This window comes from Ascaphus truei, chromosome 5, assembly GCF_040206685.1.
Source record: "Ascaphus truei isolate aAscTru1 chromosome 5, aAscTru1.hap1, whole genome shotgun sequence".
Lineage (NCBI taxonomy): Eukaryota > Metazoa > Chordata > Amphibia > Anura > Ascaphidae > Ascaphus > Ascaphus truei.
In genome coordinates, this window is record NC_134487.1 from 125,192,764 (window position 1) to 125,207,404 (window position 14,641).

At 43.5% G+C, this 14,641-nt stretch overlaps 1 protein-coding gene across 1 annotated transcript in view; it reads left to right on the top strand.

The window, feature by feature from the left end:
- Positions 1-14,641, top strand: part of C5H12orf42 (chromosome 5 C12orf42 homolog) — a 456,508-nt gene that overhangs the window by 429,547 nt on the left and 12,320 nt on the right. The window contains exon 15 of the mRNA XM_075599098.1: positions 7,942-8,011. Within this exon, the coding sequence (XP_075455213.1) occupies positions 7,942-8,011 (70 nt within the window). The remainder of the gene's footprint in view (positions 1-7,941; positions 8,012-14,641) is intronic.

Genomic DNA, 14,641 nt, shown 5'->3' on the forward strand with positions numbered 1-14,641 from the left:
CCAATTGCGCCCATGCCTTGTGGCCATACCACCCCACATATCTTTCTGTGTTTTACTCCAAAACACAAAGCACAATTGTGTATGAAAATAGCCATTGCATTTTATTTATAATATTATACATACATTAAGATGAACTTGCCAATACCACGTATATGCAGAGTTTTAACAAACTTGCACACCAGCCTCCAGCCATACCTGCTTGGTGAGCTAATCCATTATACTTAACTAACATGCCATGCCATTCACCATGGGAGTATTACTGCTGCCTATATGAGAGGACAGCATCAAACACCTTCCACCAAGCATAACTTTCTAAGCCTCTGGATACACTTGAGTGGCACACTACCCTCTCAAGACTAATCTACACCCACCCTAATATGTTTTTTCTTACAAAAACACCTTAAAATCTGGTCATTCACTTCTCATACCTTTGTCTCTACCCTACTACCTGCACCCCACTGTGCCTCTCTATTGTTTTGTTTGTTTGCTTACTCCTTTTGTAAACTTTTCTATTCTCTCCATTCCCCACAACCCGTCTCCCTCTATTCACATTTCTTAATCTGTTCTCCACCACCTTGTGCCCAAACACTGCGCTACTATCTCCATACCTTTGCTGCAGTTACTTCTGTACCCCTCGTAAACAACATAGAATTTTTGCTCTTTGACTAGCAAAACTCTTGCTGTACATGACCTCTTCTGCTCTTGCTCCACTGGTCTTTGTGCTCTAAACCTAACTTTCATAATATGACAATGCTGGGGGTATAGATGCTGCTATCTTGCATGGTGGTCTCTCTCTTACACCCTTTGCGCTAATGGCCAGGGTCGAGTGGAAGGTCTCATGCTCTCTTTATGCTGTTATCAGCTTCTTTCCATGCTCCCAACTATTTTATTCTCTTCCTTTAAGGTTCATGCAGTCCATCTTTTCTACCTTTTCTATCTTCATGCGGCTATCATCTACTGACTGTCTATCTCTACATCCTTTGCCTCTGCATTTCTCTGACTTGAAATCCTGGCTCCCCTTTTTTCTTTCCTCTGACCCTCTCATTCTTTTGCTGGGGCACTTTAACTGTCATGTTGATGATCCCCCAGTCTCCTGGGCATCGTGCCTTATCTCTCTAACCTCCTCTTTTGGCCAATGTACTGATTTCCGTCCCCTCATTGATGGCCACTACTTAGACCTCTTTACTAGAAACTGTTCCCTTTCTGATTTCTCTATATCTTCTCTTCTGCTCTCTGACAATAACCTCAAATAATTCAAAACCACTTATTCCTTTTACAATCCTCCTACTTGTTCTTCTTGCTAATCTTGAGACCTTTGTTTCAGTAGCCACTCTTCTTTGGCATCTTCCCTGAAATCTAATCTCTCTTTCTCTGAACCTTACAATCTTATCAAATCTTACAACTCTATCCACTTCTTCCTCAATTGCACTCACTCCTCTGACCGCCTCTGGAAGAAATTGTGCACTTGTGCTGATTTTTTCCTCCTATTTTAACTCTGCTCTTTCCAATGCCAAACAGCACTACTTCTCCTCAATAATTAGCACTGACATATTTTCTGTTTTACTCCCTGCTCTGACCTGCTCTGACCTGCTCTAACCTGCTCTTCCAATTTCCCTTCCTTCCTTTACTTCTCCTCATATCTTTGTTGACCATGTTAAAGAGAAGGTGAATGCTATCCACGGTGAGATTCCTTTTGACCCTTCCAACCAGACATTGCTTCTACCCAAACCTCCTTCTTCCACTCTTGATTTTTTCTACTGCTACAAAGTTAATAGTGTTCCGGCTGCTCTCCTCTTCTCTCTCATATCGTATCAGATCTCTATCTCTTTAATCCCCTCTTTCACCCATATCTTTAACTTCTCCCTATCCTCTGACACTTTCCCCTCCTCCTTTAAGCATAATCTTGGCTCACCATGACCATACGTGCCTTAATAACTACTGCCCTGTGTCCCTCCTGCCATTTGCTTCCAAACACCTAGTACTCCCACATGATCAACTTTCTTAATTCCCATGCCTACCTGGATCCTCTGTCATTTGGCTTAAAACTCACTTAGTTGGGCCTGCCCTCACTAAAGTAAAATATGGTCTCCATGAAGCAAAATCCAAAAGTAATTTTTCTCTACTTAATTGAACTTGATCTCTCTGCTGCTTTTGATATTGTTGACCACTCTCCTCATTCAGATTCTATTGTTTTTTAGTGTCCGAAACATCGATTTTTGTCCTGGTTCTCCTCATACCACGGCCACCACTCCTTTTCTGTCAATTTTGCTAACGTCCTTCTTCCCTGTTTATCTGTCTGTTGGTGTACCTCAGAGCTCTGTTCCAAGACCTCTCTTTTTCTCTCTACACACAATAACTTGGGGAACTCGCCATCTTCTTTGGTTTTAAGTATCACCTATATGCAGAGGATGCGTATAAATATCTATCCACCCCTAACATCATACTTGCAATCCAGTCCAAAATCTCTTATTGCTTCTTGGCCATATCTGCTGCCTTAAACTTAATATGTCTAAAACTGAGCTCCTCATATTTCTTCCTAAACCTGGTTCATTATCCCCTTTTTCCATCAAAGTAAAAGGAGCCACCATCCATTGTGTTACAAAAGCACGTTACCTAGGTGTGACACGTGACTCCTCCTTCTCCTCCATTCACGCTCTAGCTTAAACCTGTTGCTTCTTCCTCTGTAACATTGCCAAAATCCCCCCTTTTCTCTGTCACTCTTCTGCAAAAACTTGAATGCATGCACATATCCTTTTCCTTCTGGAGTATTGTAACTACTAATAGGTCTCAAAGATCACAACTTTCTCCTTTGCAATCTACAGTATCCAATATTCTGCAGATAGAATAGTTACATTTTCTCAACATCTCCTTAACTCCCTATCCTGTCTTCCCATCAAGTTTTGAATTACCTACAGAAGTCTTCTTCTTACTGTACCTTCAAGGCTCCCCATTTGTTCGCTCCTTCCTACATGTCAACATTGATTTCTCGCTATGTCCATCCTTGTATGCTCGCTCTGCTTATAGTTGTCTTCTTTTCACCCTTTCAACAACCTCTACTGCTCTCTCTTGCTTTAAAACATTTTCCCTCACTGCTCCTTACATGAGGAACTCCCTCACACATAATATACACCAAGCACCTTCTCTCTCGACTTTTACGTCTAGCCTAGAAACATACCCTTTGAATGAAGCATTTGAATAGCCTGGACTCATCGCTACTATCCCACACTCATGTCACTCTTACCAATCATCATGGTCCAGCCCTGCCATCTACTGCATTAACTCCTTCACCTACTGTCTCTGTAAGTCTCCTAACACACTACTTAGATTCTAAGCTCTCCAGGGCAGGTATTTCCTTTTCTATTGTCTAATTTAATGTTTGTTGCAATTATTATATTATAATTCCCTGTAATGTATTATCTTGATTTGTCAAGGTGCTGTGTACATTGATGGTCCTTTATATATAAAAACATACATACATACATACATACATATATACATGGGGTGTACCACTGACACACAAACCATGAGAGGACACCACTACACCCTGCCATTTATCATTGGGTCCTAGTCCTACCACTATCAACATGGGAAGACATTACAAAACTCTGCCACCTGCCATTGTGCTGTAGCAACACCTCTCCCGCTATAGAGGAACCCACCATAACCTATCACCTAGCATGGGCAGTGGCAGCGCCTCCCTCACTTCTCAAAGTTGAAATGGAAGGAGTTTCCTTTTTCACCTGCCAAACCAATCCTCAGTGCATTCATCTGGCAATGTCCTCCTGTTGATATGACAAAAAAAATAAAAAAAGATTTGCCAAACACCCTCCATTTTATTTTTTTTATTTTTAATTCTCTTTTATTTTATTAACCATTACCATTTATCCAGAATTACATAGTATAACACGGCAGTGGCAGACTTGCACAAGATTTCCCCTTCCATAAAAGTTTTAAACGACCACATCCGACCTAACCTTTATTCCACTATTTTACGTGTGGGCGGGTGGATGCTATCACCTAAGATTTAGGAAAACTAAAATATTTAACTTGCTCACATCCCTTTCCCCCAACAGCCTTATCCTCATTGAACCCAATGATTTCTACTTCTCCAGTCACATTAAACCTAAAATGTATTTCCCCTAAAACATTTTGGGCTACTTGCAGCTCATTTGGACCTGTGGTTATGCTGCTGTGGCACTAAAGGCGCAATGGCTTCCTGTAAGTTCGTATGCAGGTACATCAAAAGTGGGGAAAGTGCCAGAGTAGCATCTTCAATACCAATTATTGTTTGTTTTGGAAGGTGACATCTGAATTCTCTCTAGAAAGGCATACTAAAGGAAACACTAAATAAAATACATAACATTACATGTACAGATGTAGCACCTAACATCAGTTCCCTTAACACATATACCATTGTAATTCAGAATATTGCACCGTTTCCTTAGCTTTGTAATTGGCACAGTATAATACAATAGTTCCTACCAAGGAAAGAGCAAAGTCCCCTAGGTCTGTATATTGCTTCTATTAAGATGATGAAATTATCGTTACTCAGCAGTAAGGATAGCACTAAATCATTTGGTTTCATTGACCAATTTGAATTTAATCAGGTCAGTTTTTCCAATCAAGCTCTGTTTTGGTCAAGTTGAATGGGCTAAAAGGTGTCTTATGGCTTAGCATCACTTCCAAGAGACACCTTACTGGGCATTAGAGTGCATGGGCCGTAAGAGGTCTTCCCGCGCTGGAAAGTTTTTTTATAGAATAGCTCCGCTCATTAAATATGCCATGTTTGTTTCAGATTAGGTTTGTACCTCAAACAAGCTAAATTAACTATGTAACCCTTCTACTTTTAGCTTTCAGACTTATGACTATTGCTGAGATGGGGGCCTGAGTCCCTATTACTAATTTACTGGGGCACACGTGGCCTACAGTCAGACAGCAGGAAAAACACAGACACAGAATGGGTGATACAACTAGTTTACTTATGCTTTTCTAATGCTGGTACCTTGTGATCTTCTGCCGAGGCTCACTACCCACAGTAGATATATACAACACAATCCCCAATAACAATGCCCGGGTTTGAATCAGTGTTAATTCTGAGTATGTTGGCTTGTGATGGTTCCGGCACAGTGAGGGACCTTGTTGTATTCTAACTTGCAGGCCCGTGCTTCAAAAATGTGCTTCGGTACCACTGTGCTTTATAGCTGTTGAGGGTGCCCTCCGACGGCACCTGAACTCTAGTTCACGTCTGGCACTATAGTACTCTGCACTTTAGCGCTCCTACAGCCACATGCACTCTCTGCAACCCTCGACTGGACCTGATAGCACACAGGTTCACGCAGCTCTGACTCAACATGGGCATCCCCCTTTTTACTAAATTAACTGTAGTCTGCTGTATGGTAAGTAGTGTCGTTTGGTTCACTGTCAGCTGAACATTGTTTTTCCCCATTTGAAGCAACAGTTACAAAACCATTTGCAAATATGTAGGAAACAATTTGAGCTCCTAGCATTTTCATGACATGAACATTGTGCTGGAGGGTATAAATATCCATAAGCATTTTAGCCATGGTCAGTCATTTCAACTGTGTTATTTCTAGGTTATCATTTTAGCAATGTGTCACTAAGAGTAGAGTAATATTGTTTCAAAATTGAAATCTGCCAAACCCATTTGTCATATTGTCTAATATATTAGTACATCCAGTATATAACTTTTTGATTCTGAATAAAAGTAATACAAATGATTATTGGACTTAACAGTAAATTACCCAATGCTTCCTCCAGATAAAAAGTGGAAACTTCATGTTCAGAAGCTGTTAAGCAACTATTACGACTAAAAGACTAGACATGCCCATTCTCTTGTAATTATGTTATCCTTCTAGAGGGGAGTTTCCTATTGTTAGAATAAGTCCCATTTCTATTCTGCAGAGCAGACAGGAAGGAGCATGTTTATCAGGGGGTGCCATCAATGCGAAATCCAAAATAAAGGAAGTAGTTAATCAGCATCTTTTATTTGTGACAGTCAGTGGGCTGTGCTTTTTTTGCACTATTATGCATACTCTGGTCATATTAAAGTTATCAGTCAATTATCTCTGAGTCTAATCCATGGGCTGTTGTTTAAAAAAATCTATTTCTGATATAAATACAATCACTGTACATAACTCTAAAGGAAATACATTTGAAAAATCTGTAGCTTGCAGCATACAGTACCTTATTTGTTACTTTAAGTCCTATTGTTTTTTTTTAGGCTAATTCTAAGTTGTATTGTTAAAATGCTTTTAAAAATACTGCATGTGTTGTGTGTTTTAGATAATACAAAACGCAAGTAATTTAGATTTGTGTTTATACAACTTGTAACTGTCAATATCCAACACTTGTAAATGGTTATGGCAAATAAAAATATCACTTGTGAGCACATTCACATGTCCCAGACAGGTCTGCAACCCTGCCTTTCCCCATTATCTATTAGCATACAGTACAATGCTTCCACTGCAGCTAAGGATTCTGGGAAATGACATGCAAATGAGCACACAGTGTCACCTTTTGTTTCTAATCAATTTTAACATGGAGCCTCATGCTGCTTTTCAGCACAGCCTGGGTTAAAGAAATGCATAGCCATTAAACTTAGCCAAAGACCGCTATTTTGACCTTTTGTGTTTCAGTGTGAGAATGGTTATATTGGCTTTGCAACTGAAGCTGGGATAGGTTTCAACCACACATTAAGTAAGTTACGTAGGTAAAAAAAGTGACATTCAAAATGTATTTAAGTTGTCACTTTTTTTTACCCACCATAACTTATTTCATGCTTGTGTAACAACCTCCCCCTTAGGAAGGTTGGTGTGTTACAGGCGTTCTGGTGCTAATCTGTCAGCTCACAATTGACCTGGGTCTCCACTTTGGGGAGCTTGGGGTGCACGGTGCAGCGCCTCCACCCGTGAGGATCCCAGCGTTGGCAGGATGTCTTCACACGGGAACATGTACAGTAAAAACACAACCACACAGCAGTAATAACAGTATTCTCGCCAGAAAAAGCGCCGTGAAAAAGGGCCGTGAATTACATCCGGAGTCAAAAAATGGGATATGGCAGTGTTACAGATACAGACCTGTCTACTTCCACTGATTTTTAGCACAAGCTGAAGGTTCATCTTTGAAGATTTCAATCTTCGCAGACATATCCTACAACAGCGGGGTGGCTGCATGTGTTGGCATTTGCCATCTTTGGAGCTGCGGCAAAAAATTTTTTTTGCTGTGGCTAGGGAAGGTCAGTCTAGCTACACCTATATCAGAATATTAAAACAAGAAACGGAGAAACAAATCTGTGTATTTTACTCTATCTTGTCTAAATTAACGTGAGCAGCGGTTAGCAAAGTCTACACTCCAACAAACATGAAATCTGTGGCGTTCTTTTACAATCAGCATAGGAGCAATGGGGAAAATGTTTTTTTTTCTCAACTTTTAACACTGATGACCAGTGGTTGACAAATCACCAAAAAATCTACTCGCCACACAAAAAAATCTACTCGCCACCTAGTACCAAACGTGTGCTGCTTGGGTCAATATTTACTCGCCCGGGGGTTAAATCCACTCGCCCGGGGCGAGCAAATGTATAGGTTTGTCGAACACTGCTGATGACTATGAGTGGATTTTCTTTGATACAGCTATATATGGAGACTATACTATACTTATATCATAAGTGTAAGTGAAGGTGCACTCTGGGTACTTGTAGATGCCACAGGTGCTCAGCAATAACAGCCCTGTGTGGTCACAAAATCGCCACTACTTCTTTATTCTATGGGCTATTCTATAAGAACATTGTATTTAAAGATTTTCCAGTCAACTAGACAAGTACAAAATTATAATTGAAGGTCATCTTCATTTTTCAAGTAAACATATAATTGTATGTCAAAATGGGACGCGCTCTTTACCTATTTTTTCAATGTTTTACAGCTCCTTTATGAGATCATTAATTGACCATATGGACTTTAAAGCGCTGGAACTGAAAATGTACAAAGCCAAGGTAGGAACAAACGAACCATCCTCATAACTAATAATCAACCTATGTGCCTATGTGCAGTACTGCATGTAAAAGGAATCATTGCCCTGAGGACCTTATCGTGTATGTAAGGCGCACCTGAGAGAATGAGTGAATATACCCATATTTACTAAGCAGTGCTTTTCTGAAAGATGCCTTCTTACACAGGAAAAGGCCTTACTTCTCATTCATAAGTAAACCAGGACTTGTGTTAGCTTACCAATAACTTCTCTTCGTGTTACACAAATCAACTTTAGTTCTGGCATGTGATTACTTACTGTGATTTTACAAGGAGAAATGAAAAAGCTGCTTGCTCAAACAGGTGTGCAAACGATTCCCATCCAAATGAAAAGTTAATTCACAATGATTATTTTGCCATTTGTAAAAAAAATTACAAACATTTCTTTGGTACTTCTTTTTTTTTTTTTTAATACTTAGATTTTACTATAGTTTTTATCAGAAGCGACTGTGGTACATTGTTTTTTCTTTGGTGAAGTTGCATTAAAAAAAAATCAATGTTATCTGATTGCCAAGCAAATAGCTACCAACATTTTTCTGTCTTCTTGGCCTATAGTAAAGGGATTTTTTTTTCAGAAAAGGAAATTGAAATAAAACAGCAAACGTGCAAATAAAAATGTCCACCCCAAAATTGTAATGATAACAGTGAAAGAAAAGGGTGTTGTATATGATATATGAAGAAATATATTGCATTGCTAGCAATGGCAAAACCATAGCACGAAGGAGATGTGACCAACAAGCATTCCTCATGCCTAATATTATGCATGCTGTTCACTAGCATATGGTTTTTGTCTTGGAATCATGCTGCATGTCACAAAGAGAAGGGTGCTTGGCAGCCCTTAAACAGCTTTTTTTGTGTGTGTATGTGTACTTTGTTGGGGGAGGGAAATGAGAATAGGGAGAGGAGACAAAGACAGCATTTAAACTGATTTCCTTGGGGAGTTCTTGAAAGGCAAATTTAATTGTTTAAATTAAATTTGAGGCCCTGCCTCAAATCTTTACCTTGCCTTATCCATCTACCATGTTGCTTCTCAGACATTTTTTTAAACTAGTATTATATTGTGGAAGGAAGTTCTGTGATTGACAGTATTCTGTACTTTCAACAATATTTTTTTTAACGAATGATATATATATTTTTAAACTAATGATATGTAGCTCAAACCCGTTATAACGCGATTCGTTATAACGCGATCTGTTACAACTGGAATCCGCTTAGAACGCGATGCAAGCATGGCTCCCAATTTTCGTATTTATGAACACTATACAACACGATTATTGGTATCACAAATACTTTATTGTACAATGCATACAATTGTACATTATTTCTAATGCGATCCACTTATACCGTGATGTGATTCTTTGGACCGAAAGCACAGCGTTATAAGGGGGTTGAGCTGTATATATATTTTTATATATATATATAACAGACTCACAAGTAACTCCCACAAGGGAGACAGATTTGAAGTGCTGCACTATGCCACTTCTGTACTCAGATTTGTAAAAAGAAACAAAAAAAAGCATTTGGCCCACACATAATGAGTTTTGCATAGTATCAAGTTCTGAACGGGTGGTTTCCCCACCAGATCCACAAAAGGGTACTAATCTTTATATATGATCTACATGAAACAGGCACATGCAGAATTAACATTTCGGTTTGCTATAGTACTTTTATCAAGATGGTATCGTCTTGAAACAGTTTCCACAGCGAACCATAACATCAATTCTGCACAATAAAAATATTAACTTTTTTTTCACAAGACCTGGAGTGCCTACTTCATTTAGATCCTACTACTAATATCTTGTGAATTGCACCCGGGTGGATGAGTCTCATAGTAGAGTACTGCTTCTAAAATAAAAAAAGTATTATTGTATATATGTGTATATATATAACAGATGCCCATGGCACACAAATTATCAATGAAGAAAATTGAAAAAATACTTTGCTAGTGTAGGGATGTGTTATTTGTTTCCCTTGCTGCAGCGCGTCCCATAAGGAGTGTTGATGTTCCGCGGAGGCCCGATAGCATAGGGCGCCGCCATGTTGTTGCGCAATAGCGGGGGGTGATGTCAGAAGCAGAGAGAGGTCACGCAAGCGCGGTGCAAGCACGCGAACAGCTGGCCAATAAGGTATAGGCTCAACCAGTAACTACAACTCCCAGGAGCCTTAGCGGAGTCACCTGACGCCAGGGAACCAATAGGAGGGCCGGATGAGCGGGAGGCAGGAAAGGGAAGCATGGGGGAGAGACCACTCTAGTCAGAGGGCACGGAAGGAGCAAGGGAAGAGGTAGTGTGGGTGCAGGGGGTCAGTGACCCACCTGCATAGGTTAGATCTTCCCTGAGGGCCTTCCCTGAGTCACCATAGGTTGCAGTGCTGCAGGGACGCCCTGTAGTGCTAGCCACATCATTCCTTACTGTATGACAGATAGGGACAAAGTGTGCAGAGTCGCGGTTACTGCTTGTCATCTGGGAACAGGTTTCTGAGCACCGTGACATCGGACAGACTGCGCTGGATCGGCGGATCCTTTTTGAAGTTGTCACCGGTCACCGCAGTGATCGGAAGGTATTTAATAAAGTGCACCAACACCGGTCAACAGGCGCTGATCCCGCCTTAGGGAACACTCTTTGGGGACACTAAGTGGAGTGGCCAAAGGACTGAGCCTATATACAAATACAGTACATGGACACGGTGTGGGGACAGTGACATTACTCATTAGGAGAGTGGCCGAGCCACTAGTGTTATAAGGATAATATGAGTAGCGAATGTGTTATTGCTATGATAGTGGTATAAGGGTTCATTTTGCGTTACAGTAAACAGTTTCAATCATATGTGTGTTGCTATTGTTCTTGCCCAGGGGAATCTTACACGATGGGGATCCTGGCTAAGTGGAGGCGCTGCTAATAAGATAGTTGTTACCCCAGGCTCCCAGCTAGCGCAGGCTCAGATCTCCTGAAGCCACAGGTATGTGTACGCAGTACCCGTAGTCACTCTAGAGCATAAGAAAGAGGGCTACATTTGGAGGCGCTGCTGAGATCTCAGACCTGGGGTGCCCTATATTTTTCTTCAACTGTGCTCTAATTTTGTTTCCGCCATGTTTGTGCCCTCACAGCCCCAGGTGCGTAAGTGGGCCCAGCGGCACCAGCTTCCGCTGGCCTGTGCAATTGCAATTGGACACGTCCCTGCCGCCACCGCCCTTGGCACCGTGACTGATCAAGTAAGGAAACTTCCGTTCCTGGACACTGCCCTAGTGGTAGACCATTATTATGACAGGGAACAGAACTGGCGTAAAATATTATTCGTTACAGACCGGGACATATGCCCTGAAGCCATTCCTCAATATTAATTCTGCCCGAAGCTCCAGGCATCCATTGCTCGCTGGTACAGGTGGGGGTAGCAGAACCCCTGGCTGCCTCTACGCCACAACGGGAATACCCTGGCCCATCAAGCACAACAATGACCAATCCTTTCCATACCCCCGAGAGCAGTATGAATCCCTGGTGGCCCGCTGCAATGGGTTTAGGCGCTTCTTTAACCCCCTCCACCATTCGGCCGGCGCTAAGTAGAAGCAGTATGTCTATACTGGATGCCTATGCCCCTGCTGGGAATAGCCTGTCTGATAATGTGTCCCTTCCTGTGCTAGCAGAGGCTATACATCAATCTACACAGTCTCATCAATACCGGAAGCTGAAGGCGTTTTCTGGCGACAAACCAACCCCTCTGGGAGAAGTCGGCTTTGAAGAATGGTTGGATCATGCTGAAAAGGTACTTCCTGAATGGTCTTGCATGGATGCCGTACGAAGGCAGCATAATCGAATGTCTGCGACCCCCAGCTTCCCACATGGTGCACTGCTACCGGGACGACCACTCTGATGCCAATACAGCGGGCATCATTCACGCCCTCACCAAGGCCTATGGGATTCCCGTGGATGCGTTTGCCCTGATGGCCAAGTTTCATGCCCTGGCTCAGAAGGAGGGAGAGATGGTGTCTGACTTTCTTAGGCGTCTGCACTTGGATCTGTGGACTCAGGTGAGGAGGAAGGTGGTGCAAAAGGTGGATGCCAATGGACTGCACACCACGCAATTGCTGAGGGGACTTCTTCCGCTGCATCCGGTGTCCGTACGAGTCAGTGGCTGTCTAGTGCTGGGACAAGCCCTGACATTTGATGACCTGATGGATCGAGTGCAGGCACATGAGACTGTGCTGTTGGGGCGTGACTTGACCCCAGGAAAGAAGACGGGAGTGGTTGCCAAAGAAGCTAAGAAGTCAGCAGCTAAAGTTGAGGCGGATGGGGATGTGAACCCGGAAAAGGAGGACTTTGAGGAACCTGCGGCTGCCCGGGAGTGCCCGCTTCGGGACGAACGTCTACGACCTTCCGAGATAGTCCCTCCCGCAGCCACCACCAGTGTTACGCCTGTGGAAAGATGGGGCATATTCGAGCGTACTGCCCCTCCCTACGGAGAACGGCGTCCCAACCGGCCAAGTCTATGCTGTGTACTCCTCAAGCCAGTGAAGTGGCGGGCCAGTCCCCAACGAATAGCCGAATTGGACTGGCGGCCATTGTCAAGGTGGTGATTGAGGGTATATATGCCTCTGTGCTAATGGATACTGGGTCCCAGGTGACCATAGTGTATCGACCCTTCTACGATCAACATCTGCATCGGCTGCCGCTACTATCCGCTGACTCCCTGAGATTGAGAGGGCTGAGCCATGAAGACTACCCTATTGATGGAGTGGTGAAAGTACACCTGGATATTCCCCAGTCGAACACTGACAAGCATCATCCCATGGAGGTGGAAGCGTTAGTATGCCCGGAACCCCAGGATCATCCCAGCGCCCCGATAATCAGGGGGACCAATACAAACATCGTACAAGCTGTGATCCGCATGTACTTGCTGGAAGTGGGTGAACTACCGTTGCTGGCTCTAGCTACTTGCCCAGCGTTACAAGAGGCTTGCGGTAGGATTGCGACCGAAGAGGAGCATGGGATGTTGTATAAACAAGAGTGTGGATTGACCGAGATTCCTCCCGGGGAAGGAAGAATGATGGTTGCGGCATGTCATTACCCTGCCAGACGTCTGGAGGATCGACTATTCTCATTGGAAAGTACGATACGTGATGACCAGCGACTCGGCTACGAAGTGTTGGCCTCGGTAAATAAGTGGTCGGGAAAAATTCCATTTCAAACTCGGGTATACGTGAGAAACCTCTCTCCTTACCTCATGTGCATTGACCACCGGCAGCCGTTGGGTCGAATCTATCCGGTGACCCCTGAGAAGAAGGCAGCAGGTAGACGCCCGGTGGCCACCATCCATGCAGTAACTCCAAAGTTGGCGTTTGACTTCGGAGACTTGCCGTCGACGGAGGAATGGAAGGGGAGACTGCAGACCAAGCTGGAAACTCGACGGGAGGTGTTTTCCATAAGTGATATGGACGTGGGGTGCTGTCTCAGTGCCTGACATACCATTCGACTGAACGACACAACACCGTTCCACGAACGGTCCCGCCGCATAGCACCCCGAGATGTGGAAGAGGTGAGGAGGCTACTATCCGAAATGGAAGAAGCCGGTATTGTTCAAGGATCACAAAGTCCCTATGCCACACCTATTGTAGTAGTACGCAAAAAGAATGGGACCGTACGTCTATGTGAGGACTATAGGACATTGAACAATCGTACTGTACCACCAGTACACCCTCCTGCGCATCGAGGACCTCCTGAACGCCATGTCTGGGAGTAAGTGGTTCAGCGTGCTGGATTTGAGGTCTGGGTACTATCAGGTACCCATGGACTTGGAAGATCAAGAAATAACAGCTTTCATCTGCCTGTTAGGTTTCTACCAGTTCACACGCATGCCTCAGGGGATATGTGGAGCCCCGGCCACCTTTTGATGGACCGGTTGATGGACCGGTTGATGGACCGGTTGATGGAGAAGACGCTGGGGGACATGAACCCACAAGAATGCCTGGTGTACCTGGATGACATTATAGTGTTCGGGAAGACCCTGGAAAAATATGAGGAGCGACTGTTGAAGGTGTTGGATCGACTCCGCCAGGAGGGGCTTAAGCTGTCCATGGACAAATGCAAGTTCTGCCGCACGTCCGTGGCGTATGTGGGCCATATTGTATCAGCGGAAGGGATATCTACCGATCCGGGGAAGATAGAGGCAGTGGTGAATTGGCCCAGACCCAACAACGTCCAGGAACTACAGTCCTTCCTGGGGTTCTGCGGTTACTACCGCCGGTTTGTGGAAGGCTACTCACTTAAAGCTAAAATCCTGAATAACCTCTTAAAAATGTATCCTGCAGACCCAAGGAGAAAAGCTATCACTGCCCAAACACCCTTTGGGGTAAATGGACCCCTGCCTGTGAACAGGCGTTCTTAGGACTGAAGACCAATCTAACACAAGCTACGGTGTTGGCCTATGCTGATCCCGATCGAGAATATGTTCTGCATGTGGATGCCAGCTTCAACGGCTTAGGGGCAGTATTGCATCAAAAACATGATATTGGACTTCCAGTGCTCTGCGGCGTGTCTGAACTTCTTTCTGAGATACGTCCACCGCTGTCCGGACACTGTTGACCTCCTGTTGTGAGGCATTCA